The sequence below is a fragment of the Cucurbita pepo genome, chromosome 17 (assembly GCF_057944985.1).
Source record: "Cucurbita pepo subsp. pepo isolate OVF chromosome 17, ASM5794498v1, whole genome shotgun sequence".
Taxonomy (NCBI): Eukaryota; Viridiplantae; Streptophyta; class Magnoliopsida; order Cucurbitales; family Cucurbitaceae; genus Cucurbita; species Cucurbita pepo.
In genome coordinates, this window is record NC_141814.1 from 2,796,847 (window position 1) to 2,820,828 (window position 23,982).

Below are 23,982 nucleotides of genomic sequence, written 5' to 3' on the forward strand. Positions count from 1 at the left end.
AAAATTTCAAATAACAGTTCAAACAATGAGAAATGATGTGAGATCACACATCGGTTGGGGAGGAGAACGAAATACCGGTGTGGAATAACAGTTCAAACAATGAGAAATGATGTGAGATCACACATCGGTTGGGGAGGAGAACGAAATACTGGTGTGGAAACCTCTTCCTAACAGACTTGTTTTAAAAACATTAAGAGAAAGTTCAAACAATACAATATTTGCTGGGCTTCGACTATTACATAATGACCCCTTGGAAATAATATTGGAAAGATATTAGAGAGAAAATTGATTATGTGCCTCCTTCCTCAATTTCGTGTGACAAGCATAGTAATTATGTCATTCCCGATGAAGATTGGAAAGAATATCAAATGGATCGTGTTAGTTTTGGTCGTTAGAAACTCAATTTTTAAACTAATAGTCGTTAGAGAAATTTGATCAATTCATGAGCGTTTGGTGGAGTTTTTGTTCGTTTTTTGTGTGGTGTTGGTTTGGTGAAGGTTGGACCACGGTTTTGAGACTTCAGTTTAGATAAAGAACCGTTGTAGAAATCGATTAAGATTAGTCGATTTCAATCTTAACTGTCTCAGTAAACAAGATCCACATTTGCATTAGATTAGAATGGATGAAATAGGATGGTGCTCTACATACATGTGATATGTATTACCATCAAGTTATTATGTGATAACTGCTTAAAAGATCTCCAACCGTTATCTGTCAATAACGTTATTTTTAGGGATAAAGGAATCTTCATAGTATCAAGATAATTGGCAAGTACAAGAGTCGTTTCCACATGATTATGACTTTATGGGGACGGTTAAAAAATCTCTAATTAATCTCTAATGAATTCTCTTATACATGGTCGTATAATAAAGAGCAGATATAACTAGACTATTTGAACCGTGGTGAATCGGTGATGTTGGAATTTATACCCTAAAGCCTTATAATTAATTATCTTTTTTATTTTTTTTAATTGTAATTATTCGAATAGTTTGAGATTTTTTTTTTCTTTCATATTAAAATGGTCGGATGGATCAAAATTTTATTCTCTTTTCATTTCCAAAAATGTCCAAACAATTAAAATTTTAATGCCAAAAAATACAACAATTTATTAAAATATTAAATGAAAACAGACTGAAACCACACAAAAATGGGTGGTTCTTGTCGGAATCAAATTTGAAAAAAAAAAATGTTATTTGAAATTTTTATGAGACAAATTCAAAATTTTGATTTCACAATCTAACTTTAACTCAGATTGGATTCTCATATACATTTTTTAATTATTTAAAAAATACAACTTACCGTATATTTCATATTAATAATTAAAATCTCATAAAATTTAAATATTAAAACATTCTCGATCTATAATTATAAACATCAAATATTTTTAATATTAATAATAATCTCAAAAATATGATAAATTTGAATTGAATTATAACTATATTTAAAGTTGATACGAGAAAAAGTCAACCCAACATAACCCAACCAAATCTTTACAACCCTAAAGATTTGAGAGTTCTGAGACCATATGAACACTCCTAGGCGCCATAAATTAATTTCTCAACAATCTCCATTAAAAGAAAAAAATAATAATAATTAAAAGAAAAAACTTTAATTTTGGGGGAAAAGCACCCGAATTCTTATATATTTGATTTACACATTATATATTTATGAATATATACAGTTTCAAAAACCTTCTTTTTTCTTTTTTTTTTTTTTTCCAACTCCCCAACCCAAAAAAAAAAAAAAAAAAAAAAAAAAAAAAAAAAAAAAAAAACATTTATTTGGCAAAAGCCACCAAATAAAGTGGCATTTGGCTTACTTTTTTTTTTTTTTTTTGTTGGGTGCACTAACCTAAAACCGAGTTGAACTCAGAATCAAACTCAGCAATTCCAGAGGCGGCCCACAGCCGTTGATTGAACTCATCCATCATCCCATCAGGCACGAACGGCGTTCTACAAAGCGGACATGTCTTCTGATCATGATCCATCCAACGGTCCACACACCCTCTATGGAATATGTGCTTGCAGTTCGTCAGCCACCGGATCTCCTCTGCTCCCTCGAATTCGTACAGGCATACGGCGCAGCTCTCTGCCGCCGCCTCCGCCGCCTGGGGAACATCCGAGAATTTCACTACGGGGAGGAATTCGCGCAGGACCACGGCGGAGGCTGGCGGGTTCAACGGAATCCCAACCTCCCGCGAGATGGCGGCGTCGGAGTGGAGAAATTCCGGGAGGCCGAGGAGGCGGAACAGGTACAGAATTAGGCGTTTTAGTAAGTCGAGGAGAGAGAGTAAATGGAGGAATATTGTGGGGAAGAAAACCTCCGTGCAACCCACCGGAAAGCCCATCGGGTCGGGTCGGAAAATGGACGGTTTCTGTTGGTTTTGCAGAAGGGGTTTTTTTTTTTTTTTTTTTTTTTTTGCTTCTTGGCTCTGCAGAAATGGGAATTTGATTTAAGATATAGGGAAGACGGAGAGGTGGGCGGTGATAACCTCACATGTCGTGCGGTGAGGGTGATGGAAATGACCAATAGAGTGGGATTTCAGTGGGTCGTTTTCTTTCCTTTTTTTTTTCTCTTTTTTTTCTTTTTCTTCTTAAATTATAATTTCTGTTTGGAATTTTGAAAAATATATCGAATAAGTCAAATATTTATTAAAGAAATTGAAAATTTTAATCATAAAAAATATTTAAAAAAATTAAAATTTTTTGTAGGGTATTAGCCACATGTATGTAGAGTAGAAGATTTAAAAAATGTTACTAATTTTTTTTTAGGTTAATTAAATTTTATTTAAATAAAAATTAGAGGTGTTTTTTATATATATATATATATATATATATATATATATTTTTTTTAATGTGTGGGTGCGGAGAAGGACTTGCGTTGAAAATGACTGTCATGGACTCAAGGGAGAGGAGAGGGCAGTAGGTGAGGGAACACGTGGGGGATAAAATGGTCATTTCACGTTTCGAATCCGGACATAACACCGCGTTTGCCTTTGCCCATAAAAACCTTTTTTTTCATTAATTAATTACTAAATTATTATTATTTATTTTGGCTTAACAGAAATTAATGATTTATTATTTATTTATTTATTACTCTAAATAAAAGAAAATAAAAAAGATTATTAATGTGCTTGACACGTGTCAAATAAGAAGTGCTTGGTCTATATCCATCAATCTTGTGTCGATAATGCACATGAGGTTCCTTGATAAAATCGAACCAGTGGTAATTCATACTTAATTCATCTCTGATCCAATTTAGCTAACGGAGTGGGGCGGGGATTGAGAATATAACCCTCATCTCTAATCTAATTTAGCTAACGGAGAGAAATCTCTTCCCACTCTCTTTAGTAACGGAGTGGGGCGGGGATTGAGAATATAACCCTCATCTCTAATCTAATTTGTACTCAATTCAAGATGGGTTTAGAGAGATTGAACTAAAATACAAAAACAAGAATATAACATAAAGGCAGAGAAAATATAGATTAAAATGGTAACGTTACCGAATATAAAATAGGTTCGATTATGTTTGGGAAGAAAAAGGCATTGTATCAATGATTACAAAGCAATAAAGGGAAAGAAAATTTTGCATCTTAGGTTGAAATTTCAATTATTTGAGTGTGATATTTGAATTAGGCAACATACCAAATAATATTAATACATAATAAAAGTTGCCTCTTATTTTAAAATTTAGAAATGCCCACCATTTCTTAATCATCATCCTGGTTTTAACATTTTATTGCTCAATCTTCCCGTTTCATCTTTATCATCTTATATTAGTGATACAGTGTGACTTACTAATATTTGATATTTGAATTTTACGAGATTTTAGTTATAAATGTAACAGTAATCAGACCAACTTGTAAAACCTAACCTAACCTAATCCAGCCCGAAAATAGAGAGTTGAATTGGATTGCATTGGTCACCAACTCAACTAACCAAAAATTTCGAGTAGGAAGATCATTTGAGACAGTAACCAGACCAACTTGTAAAACTTAACCTAACCTAATCCAGCCCGAAAATAGGGAGTTGAATTGGATTACACGGGTCACCCATTCAACTAACAAAAAATTTTGAATAGGGAGATCATTTGAGACAAAGGACGGTAGAAGCATTTTCTAACAAAGCAGATATTTTCAACCTTCGTGTGAATATTCGAAACGAGAACGAGAAGAATTTAGGAGTAAAGAAAGGAAAAATGAAAGTCTTCAAAGAATGAATGATGATGGTTTACTTTATTGACGACGGTGTATTTGCTCATTCTCTAGTCATTTCAAAAGGTAAAGAATATAATGGAAAGGATTGGGGAGCAATCAACCAACTCATAATTACAAATTCCAACACATCAAACTGTTTTTCTTTTTATGAAAGAAATGTGGTTTATTAATAGGATTATATATACATTTTTTTATATTTAATTTTATAACTAATTTTTAAAAATAAATAGATAGTTTTATTAAAAAAAAAAATTGAATAAATGACGAGAAATAAACGCAACTCAACCCAATCCAAAAACTGTGGTTGGATTGGATTAAGTTCATAATTTAACAAGTTGTTTACGGTTAAATTTTTTTACCACCAGTGCTTTTCCTGAAGGTTTTAACTTATAATAAGAAATGTTTTGTTTCTCATCTCTGATCCACTGTGATCCCACAATCTACTATTTAGGAGCCAGCGTCTTCGCTTCGCTGTCACACCATGTTTCTAGCTCTGGTACCAATGGAAGGGAATGAACTCTTCATCTACGTAGCTAAAAATTGAATTGGGTCTAAAAAATGTACTAACTCAACCCAGCCCGACTTACAAACATACTTACAAGCAAAGAACTGTTCAAATACGATCTGTTACGTAACCCATTCGTCAAAGTTTATAAACTAAATTTGTATCTCGATCTAAATTCAAACGGAGAAAACGACAAGGATCGTCGGTAGCAAGAGAGAGAGAAAAGGTGGAAAGTGGCAAAGAACAAGAGCACATGAGATGAGAGTGGAATGATAAGAGAAGGTCACCCCTATCCCCACCACCCCACACGCTCACCACACCATAGGTTGGGCCTCCCCAATGGCCAATGCTATGGGAATAGAGAGTTGGAGATTTAGAGCTCATGGGGGCATTTTTAAGATTGGATTTGGGTTCACTTGCCTGCCCACTCCTAGACACTACTGGCCCCTAATCGCCTCCTTTTGTTTCCTTTCCCTAACGTCAAAAAAATTTGATCCTCAATGTGTGATGTTTGTTTAAAGTCACTTTAACGATCGAGTTAGGTACACGATCATGACCTACTGTGAGTTACAACAGGCTTTTGTCCCAGAGAGGTAAAGATGTATTATACGACATGTTGTGCAGAGTTTAGAGAGAATTATTATTGTAACGACCCTAGATTTCTGATAGTCTAAAGTTTCTACTGTATACTTAACATACTCATTTGTGTAGAACTAATAATTTGAACCTTCAATATAAAACACTGTCATAGACTTATATGTCATGGTCTCGACTTACGACGTCGTTATCAGCCGTACATAAGTGTCTTACTTTGACCTAAAATAGAAATAACACGTGGTTTGAGTGTTTTAAGAAATACTCATTTAAGTGACCCAACTATTAAGGTTAGATGCAAACACATCAATCATGAATGTGACCTATTCTTTAAGTCTATTTCCTTAGGTGGCTATCCTAAACGGGTAATTGGATGTGTATTTACTATTCTACACATGACTCACACGTGTGAGTGGGAGTTCACTAGTTGTTTTGCACACCTTCTGGGCTTCTTTCTTTGTCGGCGAGCATTTTCTAAAGTTGTTGATGTCGGACACCCGTTAGAAATAGCTACCGTCGTAGCATTATAATAAACATAATGATCATTCTCGTCCACCGTAACGTATGAAAAATTTAGCTGTACTTTTATAAATTTAAAATTTTTTAAACGTAGTGGTCAATAATTATTTTAAAAGGTACAAGGTTTTTATTTTTCAATTAATTTTTTTTTTTTTTTGTTCATTGTGATATTCATAACCAAATTCGTCATCTAATTTACTTGTTGAAACCTTTCACGTGCGTGGGGCCACACCTCTTTTTAATGGCTCTATTTTCTCATTTTTTTGGGCCAGTTCGATTTTGTAAAACTATAATTGTTGTTTTAAAAAAATTGACGATCCAAATGTAAGATCCCACATTGATTGGGGGAGGAGAACTAAACATTTTTTTATGAGCAAGAAGAAAATATGTGCTAGCGGTGGGCTTGGGCTATTATTACAAATGATACCGGAGCTAAACACTGGACAATGTGCGAGTAAAGACGCTGGGTCTTGAAGGAGGTGGATTAGGGGGTCCAACATCAATTGGAGAAAGGAACGAGTATCAGCGAAGACGCTGTGCTTCGAGAGGTGGATTGGAGGGTCCCAAAAGAGAGAAGAAAAAGTCTAAAAAAGACGGGTTTCTGTAGAATAATTGAAATTATATGTTATAAATATAAAGTTAATGGAATGGAGACTATATATTAAAAAAAGAATGTTGATTATATTGTGGAAAATGGAAGGAAACAACCAAAAAGGGAATTTTAATATAAAGTTTTATAAGCAAATATTGGGCCGTACAAAACAATATGAGAAGAGTAAGTAGGCTTAGGTGCGTTGGGAATATCGCCTACCAAACTTCTAATCATTTCATGTCACATAAGGAAGGCCTTATTTTTCCTATAATATAAACTTTTTAATCAACTTTTTTTTTTTAATTTTCAAAATTAATCATTGCTAAACTCTTCATACATACTCAATTATTTTTTGTTATTTTTATTTTATTTTAATTACCAATTATTCACGTACTTTGGTTGGATTTTTCTTTAATTGCGTGACTGCTCAACTCTCGAAGGTTCTACCACCCTACCGACAGTCAACGAACACTAGAAAAACAAATGTAAAATGAAGTGAGTATAAAAAAAATACTTGTAAGCTCTTATTACATCTGATTCCTAATAGACATCTGCAAGGTTTTTTTCTAGGATCTGGGAAGTTCGAGCCTAATTCATTAGCTATCTAAACTTTTGGGAATGTTTTGAAGTTTTGAACGGTTCTCATGTCCATCACAAGCCGAATCTAAGGCCAAAGGTAGTTCACCATTTTTGGCACTGCGGATCTACTAGACGACGTATCTTAACTTTGGATGAACTTAGCTTGCATAGCCACAATAGTGAATGATTGATATCTTGGGTTGAGATGCTATCTTATAAATTTTGTTAAGACAGTATGTCATCTAGCTGGTTTGGACATCATCTGTGGAATAATTGACAAACCCTTCCTTAGGGATATAGAGTCACTTTGAGTATAGGGGTATGATCCCATGTGCTTGCTAGCCATTAGGTTACTTGCATGGTCCCGCACACCCCTCTCAAGACGAGTTTACATTGCAGAGGCCCTGTTCAAGAGACCTTACCCATTTTCTGTAGATAAAGACACCTAGTCTTCTTGATGTGCTACACTATCCGACCTAGGTGTGGCTCGACTATGCTTCTTCTACTTGGCAGGGCGCTGCTAGAGGTAAGAGCGCACAGGAGCATAAAGGAGACAAAAGACTCTGCCGACATTGTGGTTCTTATGGCGTCTAGACGATTTAAATCTTATCTCATATTTCTAGGATGCTTGGGACTATCTCCTCTAGGCTAATCCAATTTATAGTAGAACTAAGGTCTAGACCTCTTATTGCCGCTCATGATCTAATATTGATTGGTCTACCGAAAACGTACCTAAACCAGCTCTAGTGCCCTAATCTTAACTTGGTTCACTCGCACATGCTTGTTAGAGAGATAATCCAATCGATCACCTAAAGTACATAATGTATAATTTAAACACGAACCACTTTCTAGCACAATAGAAGACATTAAAATTAGCATTAACCCTTTATGTGAAAGCGGGAGTAAATTTATTTAGTGGGTGAAGATCTGACCTGCGAAAGACATGCACACTAGAATAATATTTTATCACAGAAGTTCTGATACTTAAGTCGAAAAAAGTTACAAAGTGTCCCAAGAATTTAAAGAATAAGAACAAGTTTACTCGATATAGGTTTCAAAATAGAACTTATATGAGGTCTCTAGAGTCTTACTTTTACAAATTAGGTTAGGAAAAACTGAATAGGACCGAATGAAAGGTCCATGATCGAAGACATGCATGACACGTGCCCCCGACGCTAGCCTCGACCCTCAATGCCTTCTACACTAGACACTTTTTAAATAAGCTTATATTACACCAAGACCAAGTTAAAAGAAGCAACTACGTACAGTTGTCTCTAAGCTTTTTATGAACCGGGTAGCTGACTTGAATATTGAATTGTAGGTGACTTACCATCACATTGGCGTTCATTTGTTTTTGTTTTGCACGCTCGTTTAGTTTCTTAGAATATAAATTTATTGTTGATCGGTTAATCCAAATTATGGTATCAATCGTTGGTGTCATATATGGGAATGAGCTTGTGTTTTACCATGCATGGACACTCATTAATACCATCAAGTGGCTCAAATTTCTTACCTAAAATTACAGTGAGATAAGAAAAATATTTACAAAATGAAAATAAAAAAAAGCCCTTCGGAATCTTGAATGAGATCTACTATTCTAGACCTTCTCAACCTTTAATGTATTCACAAGAATCGCTCTCATTGGTCACACGAAACGTAGGAACAAAAATTAGAAGCAAACTCTAAAAATTTCACGTTGGAAGTCACAAAATTACCCACTTTTTCTAAAATTAACTCGAGAGAAATCATGATCACTCTTTATTGAACAAAACCCCTCAAAATTCAGACTCAAAACGTTGATGGAATCATAAGAGTCTTGACACAAAACTTCGTTTCTGAGTATGGTTCCCTCTCAAAAAATTAAACTAAAATCCGGGTTGATTTTCATCTATTCGTTTTAAGCACGAGTTATGGTCTAATTGTTGTCTCTTAGATGAACTGAAGCCTTCTATATCTCTATTCCCGTCTCCTATTTCAATCTCCATCTTTAAAAAATTATTCATTTATTTTTGCCCCTCAATAATAAGAGAAACTTAATTTATGATTGAATCATAAACAAATTGTTTGTTAGAGGACAAATAATACTTAAACTGTCAAATGTAATTACCGGAGTCAAACATACTTTTGACCCAACTGAAACTATGAACATCTCGTGAATGATTTGTGTTTATATGTAGTGGTTATATCTTTGATACAACTTATCCTACATAACTCTAAACCTACGTTAAATAAATTAATTGATTTAATTAATTAAAGAGTTTAATAACTTATTTTTGAGGTTATAATCGTAAGTTCACCTAGAATATATTTAATTTTGGTAAAATACGCGTAAATAACAAAATTAAAAAAAGAAGTGAAAATTAAAAAATATAAACACATTCCATTTTATAAATGTTTTATGTATTAAATTATATTTAGATTAATCCAAATGGTGACCTTAATAATTCAAAATAAAATAAAAGTATTAAGATAAACCCAATTAGGTATTTTTTTTTTTAATAAAATAAAATTATAGATTTAAATCCAAAAATCAATAGGAGTTGAGGAAGGTGATGAGCTGTCTGACCTGATCTCTGTAAGAGCCAAAAAGCTCGAAAGAAAACGATCAGTTCCGTAAAAAAAAAAAAAAAAAAAAAAAAAAAAAAAAAACAGGCTTCGGTTTGATACTGTTCAAAGGATTTGAGATCCAAATCCCACTTGATAATAATTGGGCAAATTTGGCTTCAACATTCTTCTCCAAATCCTGAACATCATTCAGATCTCTTCTCATAAGCCCTAATTCTACGTGCTTATTCAGTATGTTTTCTTTTTGATCCTTCATTTTACCAGCTTCCAATCCAAGATCACACTAAGGAACAGAGCGACAAGATGTATATGGCGTATGGATGGCCGCAGGTCATCCCTCTGGAACCTGGCCTTTGCCCATCTTCTCAGCAGATCATATATCTTAAGGTCGTTAATCGTTTACTACTTGTCGTCTCTCCTACTCATCTCGAGCTATGGAGCTCAGCCCAGGTACCAATTCTTGTACTTGTTTTCTGCGTGTTTTCTCAATTGGCGATTCTGTGTGGACAATTTTTGGTTGGTTTCGACATTTGGTTGTGGTTTCTGTCATTTTTCATTCTGTTTCGGTATTGGCAATTGAGAATTTTGGATTTTGACATTCGAATATTTGGGTTTGGGTGGAGCTCAGCACAGAATAAGATTGGGAAAGTACAAGCGGGATTCGGATTCGGTGCAGAGGGAAGGAGAGAATATGCAGGCCGTGTGGAGCCCTGATACCAAATTGATCGCCATTCTTGTAAGTGTTTCCCCTAATCTAAATTGGTTCTGAGTGATTATTTCTTGTCCAATTTGTAATGCGGTTGTTATTTAAGTACAGCATTCCTGTAATGTGTAATTAGGAATATATCTATCTTTGATCCCTATTTCTGTAAATGTCCAACCAGCGCTGTTAATTTAATCCATATATTAGGATACATTCTGAGATTAGGTGTCATGAATGGAATTTGGTTGAGGTTATATTCATTCAATCTGTAATTTGGTATCCTCCTATATTTTGGTATTTCTTTAATTTCTTGTATCGATAATACCATAGAAATTTTGATTTGAAGCTCCTGGAAATTTGATTTAACAACTGGTTGGAAGATAATTCCTTTAGATCTAAAATATCCAAGAACTCCAAAAAAACGATAAGGAATTAACCCAAAGAAAAGTAAGATATGAGTTTACCTTGATGATCAATATCAAGAGTAAAGAAAACTTGTTTCTAAACTCGAGATTCGAATCAACCCAAAGAAAAGTAAGATATGAGTTTACCTTGATGATCAATATCAAGAGTAAAGAAAACTTGTTTCTAAACTCGAGATTCGAATCATTTCATAAGATTGCTTGATCAAGGCTACTTGAATGACTCTAGCATGGAATTTAAATACAAGAAATGCAAAGGAACAAGCACATGGTTTAAGAAGCATAATATACCACTTTTATTTTAATCTCCAAAATCTTAATTGTAAAGCAAAAATATGAATGACTATTTATAGTCTTAAAAATAAATCCGGGAGTTAACCTATGGGTCAAATGAAAGGTTGTGACTCTACTACCCACCAATACCATAATGACCACTAGCTAAATTGTAACTTAAAACCTTAAAAATAATACTTTAAAACTGAAAAATAGAATGGAACATCCTTAAAGTTGAGACTAATACTCTATTTTGTTGTCTGTGGCATGATTAAGTTGCCTTATTTTTTTTTATTTTCATTTTTTCAAATCTCTTAATCTAATTTTGTTTGCAGACGTCATCTTTCTTTCTCCTCATCTTTAAGGTCCAATTCACTGATAGAAAGATACATATTGGAGGAAAACAGCCGTCTGGTTTGTTTTTTGCCACCATCTCTTTGGTTCTTAGCGAGCAGGTGCCTTTTGCAGCGAGGGACTTGACAGTGTATGCAATCTTCTAATTCTGATAAAAGGGCTATATCTTGTTGGCTATATCCTGTTTTTAATGTAACTGAATTTTCGGTCTTGCTAAAGAGAAACCATTTAGCACTCTGTGGAACTTTACAGAAGTTTTGTAGTGTGTTATGTCAAATGATGTAAATCTTCAATTTGGCAACAATCAACGAGATACGGTGGTACATTTGTGTTGTGGAGAATAATTCCAACTGAACAGATTAAGCTTCATTTTTTAAAGACACATCTATTGTAACAACCCATGCTCAGAATTCGGATCCGGATTCAGAATCTAGATTCGCCACATGATGGCCCTGACATTCTCCTGCATCCCCCATGACATGGTCATGTTACATACTCTTTGCTTCTAAAAGTGAAGACTATCTCCATAGACCAGCACGAGTCCTTCCAGCATGTTTTGTACTCACTCACATGCATCTTAAAATTTTTTTGAGGAGGTCACCCAACACAGAATTGCTGCAAGCAAAGTGTGGTTAATCTTGAAGTTTTTATGATTGAGCCACTGAAAAGGAAGGTGTACCTTGTTGGTATAGGTTGTAACTTTCATTTCTTGTAGGTCTTTCTTAGCTATCCTATCCTTGGGATCGCTCTTATTCATATATGGTTTCGGTTCATTAATGCACCTCTCCTTTACTCGGGTGTCACATCTATATTTTCTTGACCAAATACACTGAATAGGCCATATGTCCATGGATTCATTTCTGCCATCAATCTTGTTGTCTATAAGAAGGAGATGCTCTAGAAAAACTTATTCAAGATATTACGATGAGAATATTTGGTCTCAAAATGCCATAATAACTTAAGATGTTGCTTAATGGAAAGGATGTTTGACGACAGATAAATGAGCAGAACTTTTAAATTCTGAGCCATACTTTTGTAAGGTTTACCTTATTAAGACTGAAAAGATCAGCAAGAGTTTCTATTTTCAGCACTGTCGCTATTAGCATCATTCTTCTTGTAGCTACCAACCAAGTTAAGTGATGGATCCTTTTTAGGAACTTGTGTTTTCAAATAGTTCTAAGAAATACAGGTTAGTGAACAGAAGTAAAATCCAATAGCCCCAATATCTGGTAAAAGTCCTGAATATCTAACAGGGGACCCTAGATTATCCTTTAAAATTTTCTATCTATTGTTCTGTATCATTTTATAGTTGGAATTACTTTCAATGACACTTAAGCAGATTGTAGTATCTAACTTGAGGTTAACACGTGAGAAATAGTTGTTTTAAGCTACTGCCTTTCCACATAAGGATAGGAGAAACAAAAAGGAGAGCTTCTTTCTAATGTCTTCCAAAATACAGTTATTCTTCTCATTCTTCATGGAAAATTTGTATGCATGAGATTAGTGAATTGGATAGTTGTAACAAGAGACTTGAATAATGCAGCTCTTGGGACTTGATTTCTGAAGGCTCCGCTGACCAAAATGCAGCCAATAAGAAATTTAATTATTAATGGACACCTAGATGTAGACTTACCTTAGTGATACCCTTAAATGGATTGACAACTGAGGAATTGTTGCATCCTTTTCCCTTTTGAATTAACTTTTTAGAATTCTAGGTTAGATACTTTGTGTTACTAATACTTATTTATGTTTGTGTATGATAGTTATATTATGTGGATTGATTTTGAATTTTACATTATTTCTGCAGTAGCAACATAGTAAGTGATAGCAAGCATATGCTTATTGGGCTTTCCAGTGGATCTTTATACAGTATATCCTGGAAGGGAGAGGTAATGTGAAGATTTTTGCTACAGTTATTAATTGTTTCTTTTAGATGTATTCTATATCCCTTTTGAAATGCTCTTTGATATTGTCATTTATCATGCTATTTCTTGGTGTAAATTATCTAATCTCTTTGCTTATGCTTCCCACTAAACCAACTGAGAGAGCCTTTTGTAACCCATTGGTTCTATATCCATTTTGTAAATTTGATACATCAATGAAGTTGTTTTTTATACAAAATAATAATAATTATAATAATAAATATTTCTTTTAGATGCATTCTCATATGCTCAGTTTCCTAATCATCGTTGCTTTTAGGTTGAATTGCCATTATGTTTCCAATTTCTTTTGTTTGTCTTTCTTCTGATTACACATCTTTCTTAAAACAGTTCTATGGGGCCTTTCACATTGATCTTCACCCCCATGATCATGATGAAATTGGCGTAACTTCTCTTTCTCTGGATAATGGACTTCCTTATAAAGGTTCACCAAGAATTCTAAAGTCCAATTATGATGTCTGCGAAAAGTCTGCTATCATAAAGTTAGACCTTTGTCTTCCTCTGAGGATGCTCCTTGTGCTATATGCTGATGGAAAGTTAGTGCAGTGTTCTGTAAGCAAGAAAGGCTTAAAGTACACCGATGCTATTAAGGCTGAAAAGACGTTTGGTTCCACGGATGCTGTGTGTACATCAGTAGCTTCAAATCAACAAATTCTTGCAGTTGGCACCAGAAGAGGGGTTGTTGAATTATATGATCTGGCAGATTCTGCCTCCCTCTTTCGTTCTGTTTCTTTGCATGACTGGGGGTAAGCTTGGAGTTATCTTTTTCCTGAATAAAGAAATTTCTGTAGGGTATCAGGATTAAAACTTCCATTGCTAGTAAAAATTGTTTATTTCTTTAAGGATGGAGTCTCCTTAATGTTGCTTGTTTGTTGACCATGAATTTGAGGAATTCAAGGATGTCTATGCTTACACTAATTCATTGTATCTAAAGATGATTTTGACATCATGCAGATATTCTGTAGAGGACACTGGTTATGTTAGTTGCATTGCTTGGACACCAGATAATTCTGCCTTTGCCGTCGGGTGGAAATTAAGAGGATTGGCTGTATGGTCTGTTTCTGGTTGCCGTTTGATGTCAACTATCCGGCAAATTGGTTTAAGTTCTGTATCATCTCCAATGGTAAAGCCAAACCAAGATTGTAAATATGAACCTTTAATTAGCGGTACCTCAGTGATTCAGTGGGATGAATATGGTTATAAGCTTTATGCCATCGAGGAAAAATCTTCCGAAAGAATTCTTGCATTTTCTTTTGGTAAATGTTGCCTTAACAGAGGTGTTTCTCGCACAACACACGTACGGCAAGTCATACATGGTGATGATCGAATGCTCATTGTGCAATCGGAAGACAGTGACGAACTTAAAATGCTTAACGTTAATCTCCCAGTATGCATTCAGATAATCGGCTATTTTAGTTTGTTATTTATTCATCTATATGTATGCATCTCTGACAACATTTATCTTGGTCTAGGTCTCTTATATCTCTCAAAATTGGCCTATTCAACATGTTGCAGCTAGTGAGGATGGAATGTATTTAGCAGTTGCTGGCCTACATGGTCTAATATTATATGATATTCGGTTGAAAAGGTGGCGTGTATTTGGGGATATTACTCAAGAACAAAAAATCCAGTGTGAAGGTTTATTGTGGTTGGGGAAGATTATAGCGGTCTGCAACTACATTGAAGCTTCCAACATGTGAGAAACTATTTAGAAGTATTCTCTTCTGGCCACAACTAATTCATATTAAAATATCAGTTTTCAGCCTGGTCCAGTATCATTGGCTTGCTTAAATAGTTTCACTGAATTGGCTATATTTTTTAAGCAGGAGCATTCACAGCCGTCTTTGTTTTTTTTCTTTTTAACCTTTGTTTTATATACTTTGTATACAGCATTTTTTTGTCCTATGTTTGGCTACATTTTTTATAAGACTTGCATTTAAATTTGTTCTACTATTTTGTATATTGAGCACATTTTTATGTTTATCTGTAATTATGATCAATCTGTTTCAGGTATGAGTTACTGTTCTTCCCAAGGTATCACCTTGACCAGAGTTCTTTACTGTGTCGGAAACTACTGCTTGGCAAACCTGTGGTGATGGATGTATATCAAGAATATATATTGGTCACCTATCGACCATTTGATGTTCACATTTTCCATTTGACATTACTTGGGGAATTGACATTGTCTAGTACTCCAGAATTACAGGTAAAGGAATATTTCAAGTTACTCTGATTTTGAAATTTCTTTGAGAATGGTTGTACTTTTCAGATGTGCTTTCTTATCAAGTGTTAAGTCGCATTTGAGTGACAACATTTTGATTACTTAATTCTTCATTCATTTTTTAAGTGATAAAATGACAAACAGCTTTCTACAGTAAGAGAACTGTCAATTATGACTGCAAAGAGCCATCCAGTATCAATGCGATTCATTCCTGAACAAATTCCAGGGGAAGGCATTTCAAACAATCATATCTCTTCTTCTGACATGTTAGTTAGAGAGCCTGCAAGGTAAATGTCCGTAATGTTATGTAAACAGGTGTTCTCATTGGACATACTTCTGAGGGTTGATATGCTTCTTCAGATGTTTGATTTTGAGAGCAAATGGAGAGCTTTCTCTTCTGGATTTGGATGATGGGCGAGAAAGGGAGCTTACCGACTCAGTTGAATTATTCTGGGTCACCTGTGGTCATTCAGAGGAGAAAACAAATTTAATTGAGGAAGTTTCTTGGTTAGATTATGGTCATCGGGGAATGCAGGTGAAGGACTTTTCTGCTGTTCTCTTATTAATTATTATATGGTGCACATATTTAATGTATCTTGACTCCATTATTTGGACATGGCTGATATTTATTCTGGTTGGAAGCTTTTTACAGGTTTGGTACCCTTCTCCAGGTGTTGACTCTTTTAAGCAGGAGGATTTCTTGCAGGTATGCTTGCCTGTGACTATTAAATTATTATTGGTTACATAGTGATCAGTTCCTAAGCAATGCCAGAAAATTAAGAATTTCTCTTTTTGGTTCGTCACAAATATTTCTCATTTATTTGATTCTGCCAATTTTATTAGTTCATTTGTGGTTACTGTAAGTTTTTTTTAGTTTTTCTTTTAAAATTAGTTTAAATAATGAGAACTTATGAGTTAAATCTTGCGGATTGATACTAAACATTTTGGTTCAGCCATTCCGTCATATCTTTTCTATTGCCCCTTCTGTTTGACTGTTTCTATATTTGTATATCCTTGTACTACCAAGGTGGTCTTTTTTGCTGCTTTTACCTTTCCTATGAGAAAAAGTAAACTTTCTACTATAATGAGTCATAAATGCAAAATAGTTGTAGAACGTTCCCTGATAAACAACCTGTTTGTAGTTGGATCCGGAGTTGGAATTTGATCGGGAGGTATACCCACTTGGACTTCTCCCAAATGCTGGTGTCGTTGTAGGTGTTTCTCAAAGAATGTCATTTTCTGCAAGCACAGAATTTCCATGTTTTGAGCCATCACCTCAAGCTCAGACCATACTTCACTGCCTATTACGGCACCTTCTACAGGTAGCTCATTGTTCTTATGTTATTAAAGCTCCATTGACTTCAATGGTTCCATAATGCTTGGCATGGCTATATCTTAGAATTTGGTACTTTCAGCTTCCTCGAAGGAAGAAATTTAATATTACTTGCTTCTTTGTAACTATATTGATGCTTTTAACCTTATTTTCCTCTTTTACTAAGTATGAAGCTAATCAGACCTACTTCATAACAATGTGAACCATTACTCTGCTGCCTGTTAGTGCATCCTCTGCATGAAAAGTGCCACAAAAAGTTATAACATAAATTCTAAGTGAGGGGAAAAAGGATAAAAAATAAAAACTTCATCCAAACAAAAATTTCTGTCTTCTAGTCACATTGCATTTGTGAAGTTTTTCCTTATTTATACGCAAAAAGACATATTCCTCTCATTATCTCCTGGCCTTTTCAGTATGTTCTCTTGTACCGCGGTTCATCTTAGAGGTGAATATCTAATAGTCGCATGCTACTTTAGACAATGTGGGTGTTCTTTAAACACTATTGTGATTGGAAATTTGCCAGAGGGACAAAAGTGAGGAAGCTCTGAGATTGGCACAGTTATCAGCAGAGAAGCCTCATTTTTCTCATTGTTTAGAATGGCTTCTTTTTACCGTTTTTGAAGCTGAAATATCCAGGTACTTATATATCTAGGAAATTTTTTCTCACTCAATTCAGTTCAAGTACTATTTCTTTGCCTTATTTAGTTTTTCTTTGCGTTTGTTCTTGTTTCCTTAAATTTATAATACATTTCTAGTATCAAATTCAGGACATTAACTACACCTATTCCCATGCTTTTAAGATATTGATTGTCCACGTTCCATTTGTTTAATTTTCCCCCCCTAATCTTCAGAGCAATGTTTTAAGGAAAATGGCATATTATACGGCAATTAGCTTCTTGCTTGTCTAAGTGTGAGGGCGCAGCTTCTATTTGTAAACCTGCTAGGAAAAGAAACTCAAATAGAAAACATTTAACCTGCTTGGAACAGCCATTTTAATATTGGATTTACCAAGCATGAAAATTTGATATAACATGAGGCAGAATTTTTTCTTATTTCCTTTCTAAGAAATGTGAACAAGAAGATTTGAATCATCCGTTAAAAAGGTTATTGATGCAAACCTTCGGTGTAGCCTTTTTGGGTACCTATCACCTACTGGGGAAGCCAGCTCCTAACTGATAATTTTCAAAAGGTTTTGGAAATAAGAGGAAGTAGAAGAGGAAACATCTCTGGTCCTTTATGATGACTAAGACACTTCCAGATGAACTTCAATTTTGCTCAATTTCTAAACTTCACTATACTGTATCTTTGCTAAAATTTAGTGACCTTGTAATTATGTCTGAGATTGTAGTATTCATTTTTTACGTTGAACTTTACATCATGAATCATGATTTGGATTGTAGGCAAAATGTGAACAAGAACCAGAATATGGCTGCTAAATATGCTAACAACAAGCTATCACTTTTGGAGAAGACATGTGAACTGATAAAGAATTTCCCCGAGTATCTTGATGTAGTTGTAAGTGTTGCAAGAAAAACTGATGGTCGACATTGGGCTGACTTGTTCTCTGCCGCTGGAAGATCAACAGAGTACAATTTTTATACTCTTTACAACTTTGGTTTCTTAAAGATATGTGTATGTTTAAAGTGTAACACAAAATTTCATGCTTAGGTGGTAGGAAATTTTTATTGGCATTTACTAATGATTTCAGTACCTAGAACTTGTGTCATGATTTCTTATTATCTTTGTTACTTTTCTTGAGGTGAGCCTGTCAACTAGATTTTCTTTGTACCGTGCATTTTTAGATGCCTAGTCTTTAGCCTTCTTGCTTAGGTGGTAGGACATGTTTATTGGCATTTACTAATGATTTCTGTACAGAGAACTTGTGTCGTGGTTTCTTATTATCTTTGTTACTGTTCTTGAGGTGGGCTTGCTGAACTTGATTTTCTTTATTCCTTGCGTTTTTGGATGCCTAGCCTTTAGCTAATACATTTTTAGACACTTATAATTATATAGGTATGTATGCATTGGATAGATTTGATTATTTTGATCTTATTGCTCCTTATTTTCTCATAATGCTATTTTGAAGCCTTTTATGAGTCATAGTTTGGGAACATCTAAATTGGAAGCTAATTATGGTAAACTGAATACTGAATGAACTTGGAAGGGAGAGATGAAGGCACTTAATTGTGATAATTCCACGCTATGTAGTACTAAAATCTTCTTGAATTTATTTTTTTAATCTCTTGTTTATACTTCTTCCGCATATCTTTGGACTTCAATCTTGAAAGGATTACAAATTTGCATTTACTTTTAGTTTTTCCTTTGTTTCATTTGAAGGCCAACATGGAAATATTTAGAATGGATTTGTCAAGTGTTTATAAGAATATTGACATTGACATTGTTTTAATTGTGTACTCTAATATGTAAAATTTAATGATATGTGTTTTTTAATTAAATAATTGCTTAATTTTACCTTCTAATTTATAACTTTTCTTATATTATTGTCTAAAAGTAGTATGAAAGATTGGTGTCTTATCAAGGATATTATTGACATTAATATAGTTTAATTGTGTTCTCTTATGTGAAAAAATGTTTTGATATGTGTTTATGAATTAAATAATTGTTTAATTTTACCTACTTGAAGCTAAGAATATTTCTTATACTATTGTTTAAAAGTAATATGAATGATTGGAGTCTTATCAAGGATACTATTGATGTTTCCACGTGAAGACTTTTCTCTTTGACTAATTTAATCATGATAAACACAGCTTTCACTAACATTGCTGAGCATTTAGACTTTGATTAATAGTTCTTCCATTTAAAAGCTACCGTTGTTACGGGATTTGTTTATATGATTTTTTAATGACTTGGAAAATTATCTTAACTTTCTCCTCTTTCTTCTCCTATCTCTCTTCCTCTTCATATTTTCTCCTCCCTATTCCTGTGAGCCTGCGGGTTGGATTCTGACCATTTTATTGGTAGTGCTGTTGGATTCAATTTCTCTGATCTGGGCACAATCCGGCACAGCTCCCACGAGAAGTTTCTGCCATTAAAAAATTTGTGGCCGCCTGTTGCGGCGGTGGTGTTGGTGGTGAAAGTGGTTCCTTCCCACTTCATTGATGGAGGAGGATTTTATGGGAATTGGTGACGGTGGGAGCAAATAGGAATTTTGGTTGGAGCAGAGACAAGTGGGATTTGGGTTGCGATTTCAGTGAAATAATTGAGGTGGTGAAAGGACTGAAATTTGACTATTAGAAGCTCCGTCGGTGGTGGACGTTTGGAATCAGGAAAACTCTGGAGTAAATGGCAAGGGGATTTGGGTTTCTTCTTCTTATCTTGTTTACTCATTGCTGATGACTGGTTTTGAAATTTTAATTGGTATTTTTTTTTTTCCCTTTTCCATTTCCATTTCTATTTGCCTGACTCTTTTGAAGTACAAAGGGGTGACTAACTCAGGCGGGACGAAGAAGAAAAGGATCAAGGGCAGGGGGGAAAAAAAGAGAGATGTCCCATAAGTTGAACATAGAATAATTTCCAACTCATTAATAAAAACATGTCAACAGTTAACTGCCAAAGAATCTTTGTGTTAGTTAACTTACGGTCTAGGCACCTTTTAGAATGTTAAATGTCTAGCAGTTTTTGAAATTTAGGGACCAAATAGAAACCTATCCTCAAAACTAAGGGACTTAAGTGTCTTTTACCAAATTAATGTGTGTCTTAGACATGCATGATATTTAAACCACTATGTCTACTTCAGTCAAATGTATGGCAATGACAGTGCTCATGTCTTGCACTTTGGCACCTCATATCTTGCACTTTGGCACCTCATATCTGTTAAGAGTATTGCTACTTGATACATTGTTATATCCCCTTTATAAGTGCTATGTTATTTATTACAGTTTCATTTTTCAGGTTGTTTGAGGAATGCTTCCAACGGAGGTGGTACCGTACTGCAGCCTGCTACATACTTGTAAGAGAAGCATTTCTTTTTTAGCATAAAGTGAAAATAATAGAATTTGTAATTGTTAAAATTTGATTTGTAAAAAAAGGATGCTTTGAATTTTACTACTGATGTTTGGATCTCCCCGAGCCCAAGGGTCCAGAAGAATTTAACTTTCTAAGAGGTTTAATTTTCATTTGGAATTGATTAGATCCAAGTCTAGAAAAAACTAATGGCTCTATTAGTAGTTTATGAAGGCTAATCAGAAGTTTTCATACTCTGGAATCTTGTAGGTTATTGCTAAAAGAATTAGATAGGAAGTAAGTTTTATTTTGAGCTGCATAACACAAGTCTATGCACAACCTAGAGAATTGCTTTACTGCTCTCAAATGAAAACTATATGAAGATTTTGAGCAGCTTCTTGCCATGAAATAGGGCTAGCTATGGCACAAAGTTGAAGGTAACAGAATGTTCTTTATTTGAATTTCACAGGTGATTGCAAAACTTGAAGGTCCTGCTGTTAGTCAGTACTGTGCTTTACGCCTTTTGCAGGCAACACTAGACGAGTCCTTGTATGAACTTGCTGGAGAGCTGGTAATATTGGATATCTTTTAGCTTCTCTTAATTGGGTATGTTAGTTTAAACTCATTGAGGTTAATAATATTTCTTCTATTGTTGAAGGTGAGGTTTCTGCTGAGATCTGGAAGAGACTACGATCATGCATCAATTGAGACAGACAAACTATCACCTCGATTCTTGGGCTATTTTCTTTTTCGTTCTAGCAGGAATCAAACCTTGGATAAAAGGTTATTAACATATTGAGATATTTTGCATGTTTCATAAACCTCGCAAATTCTACATTTGGAATGATGTAACTTATGATGACATCTTTATTAGCAGCTCATCATTCAAGGAACCGAGCGCACATGTTGCTTCTGTCAAAAACATTTTGGAAGGCCATGCTAGTTATTTGATGTCTGGGAAGGAACTATCAAAGCTTGTAGCATTTGTCAAAGGAACGCAGTTTGATTTAGTGGTAGGGAAAAGCTATTTTAAAAACTTTTTGAATGTTCAGGTTGATTCTACATATTGGATTTGCGTTATAATTGTAATGTTTGCAGGAATATCTCCAAAGGGAGAGATATGGAAGTGCTCGTTTGAAGGATTTTGCATCAGGGCTTGAACTAATTGGGGAGAAGGTATTAGAACTTTATGATCCAATTCTGAACTCTCTTTTTGGGTTTACAGATTCTCGACACTCTTCTTGTTCAATCTGTAGTATCAAGTGAAATTAGTTGCTCATGTGAGGATGAGAGGCTCTAATCCCGATTATTGCCATAAAAAGTAATGGGTTCCCACTATTTCCATTAAGTGACAACTTGATAAGGTTACTATATTATATTATAACATTTCATACTTCGAGCATCTGGTATAATGATGTAATTGATTCTTTAATACTTTCATATCTGCATAATCGACAACCAGCTTTTCTTACTTAATATATTGTTGTACCATTTTGAAGCCATAAATATAGCTAGATTTTGTAATTTTGCTTCCAGCATCATGCAATTTTCCCAAAGGGTGGTTACTATGTTCTTACTGTGGAGCTTATCTTTTTTGTCCAGCTTCAAATGGGAACACTTCAAAGCCGGTTGGATGCAGATTTCCTCTTGGCTCATATGTGCTCTGTTAAGTTTAAGGAATGGATTGTTGTTTTAGCCACTCTTCTAAGACGGTCTGAAGTATGCACCTTACTCTTGATTACATTTGTGTATATGTTTGGAAATTTCACCCATTGCATCCTTCATAAAATATCATTTTATCACGTGTATCCCTCTGAAAGGGAATTATCTGAAGCATTTTCTTACCCAATAAAATGAGTAGAGCACAAAAGCCAACACACATCTCAAGATCTTTCGTCTCAACTTGCCAATATCAGTGACACTCATCAAATTTGATTTTTTGTTCAATTTTTACAGGTTCTGTCTGATCTATTTAGGCATGATCTGCGGTTGTGGGAAGCATATAAGAGCACCCTACAGGTAAAGTTTGTGCTGAACTTTTCAGAGTACTTGTAATCTTCCATGTTAATCAAAGTAATTAAAAGACGAGAATCGAATGCTGTTCTGATAATGTTTTATTTCGTATCCTCGTAGTCATCGTTTGCCGAGTATCATGATCTGCTTGAAGACTTGAACGAGAAACTGCTATCAACGGAAAACTTGGATGAGAAATAGTCTGGACTAGCTTCTAACCATTGTTCATCTTCATCTACCGTCTGTTGCCAAATGACATGGTCACTCATTTCCATGTTAAATGGGATTACCTCACTGGTTTTTGGTGACAGATTGCAGATAGATCAAAGTACATTTGATCGAGCATCGACACGTTAACATCGAGCACAGTGAAGTCGTAGTTTCGGCGCAAGCATCAAATAGTAATGGGTAGAGTTTCAATAAAATGTTCGTGATTATTCTTAACAGCCTTGCAGGTTGGGGAGGTTACAAGTCTCTCAGCCAAGCAGTTATCTTTCTTCACCTTATAATCGTAATTCAATGTTGTGTATATGGTTATCTCCCCCTTTGTGAAGAGTTCTATTGGGTGAGGGTGGTTCAGTAATGTTAGGAAGGCTATCTGTAAAGTTGCTGCAAATGTTCACATTGTAGCAAGTATTATTTCTCTTACAGTAATTCCTTATTTAAATTAAAATTTTAAGCAAACTTGTTGCATTAGTTTAGTGCTTTGAGTCTTGTACTAAATATGGATAGAATGTTAAATATATTTGCAGCGGCTTAGCAATGTCAAATGGAGAGCCCTTTAGAAGATGGTGTTTTGAACAACTAATTGAAGAGATTGCATCCTCATTTGTTTGAGGGTTATAGATCTGTTTCTCTTGAACACTAAACCTAGGAAAGGTTTATAATATGGTTCTTACCTAAAAAAAATGTTTGAATTCTTTTGATTCAAAAATAAAAAAACAAAGTTTTTAGTAACGATTTTTTTTTTCTTTTTTCTTTAAGTTGAATTTTAAAAATATTGTTCGAAAGTGGATAACAAAACAAAGAAACTCGTAGGTGGTGGTGTATTAGCTTAAGCTCACTGTTTGTAGTGGTGTAATAGTTTAAGCTCACTACTAGCACTAGTGTAAAAGTTAGAAGATGTTTATGTTTTCTTTGGACTTTCACTTTTTCCTTCAAGGTTTTAAAATGTGCGATCCCTTCAAGGT

At 34.6% G+C, this 23,982-nt stretch overlaps 2 protein-coding genes across 4 annotated transcripts; one reads left to right on the forward strand and one right to left on the reverse strand.

Moving 5' to 3' along the window:
• Nucleotides 1–1,590: 1,590 nt before the first annotated feature.
• Nucleotides 1,591–2,435, reverse strand: LOC111778995 (brassinosteroid-responsive RING protein 1). Its single transcript, XM_023659018.2, has one exon. It carries the CDS (start codon nt 2,345–2,347, stop codon nt 1,847–1,849), a length of 501 nt encoding a protein of 166 aa, XP_023514786.2. The 5' UTR covers nt 2,348–2,435; the 3' UTR covers nt 1,591–1,846.
• Nucleotides 2,436–9,617: 7,182 nt separating this feature from the next.
• On the forward strand, nt 9,618–23,476 carry LOC111778450 (uncharacterized). Of its 3 annotated transcripts, XR_015413322.1 has the most exons (23): nt 9,618–10,020; nt 10,199–10,306; nt 11,304–11,452; nt 13,130–13,211; nt 13,593–14,008; nt 14,217–14,649; nt 14,735–14,958; nt 15,273–15,468; nt 15,628–15,770; nt 15,844–16,018; nt 16,136–16,189; nt 16,626–16,805; nt 17,340–17,452; nt 18,217–18,402; nt 20,729–20,786; nt 21,249–21,350; nt 21,438–21,562; nt 21,654–21,792; nt 21,878–21,955; nt 22,036–22,100; nt 22,382–22,498; nt 22,736–22,798; nt 22,913–22,992. XR_015413322.1 is itself a non-coding variant. In XM_023658285.2 (22 exons), the coding sequence occupies exons 1-22, from the start codon at nt 9,874–9,876 to the stop codon at nt 22,991–22,993; spliced, it is 3,369 nt and encodes a 1,122-aa protein (XP_023514053.1). In that variant the 5' UTR covers nt 9,620–9,873; the 3' UTR covers nt 22,994–23,476. The 3 variants fall into 3 exon arrangements, 2 of the variants coding, with proteins under 2 accessions (XP_023514053.1, XP_023514054.1); XM_023658285.2 differs by lacking the exon at nt 22,036–22,100 and having other exon boundaries at nt 9,620–10,020; nt 22,913–23,476; XM_023658286.2 differs by lacking the exon at nt 22,036–22,100 and having other exon boundaries at nt 9,621–10,020; nt 21,657–21,792; nt 22,913–23,476.
• Nucleotides 23,477–23,982: the final 506 nt, after the last annotated feature.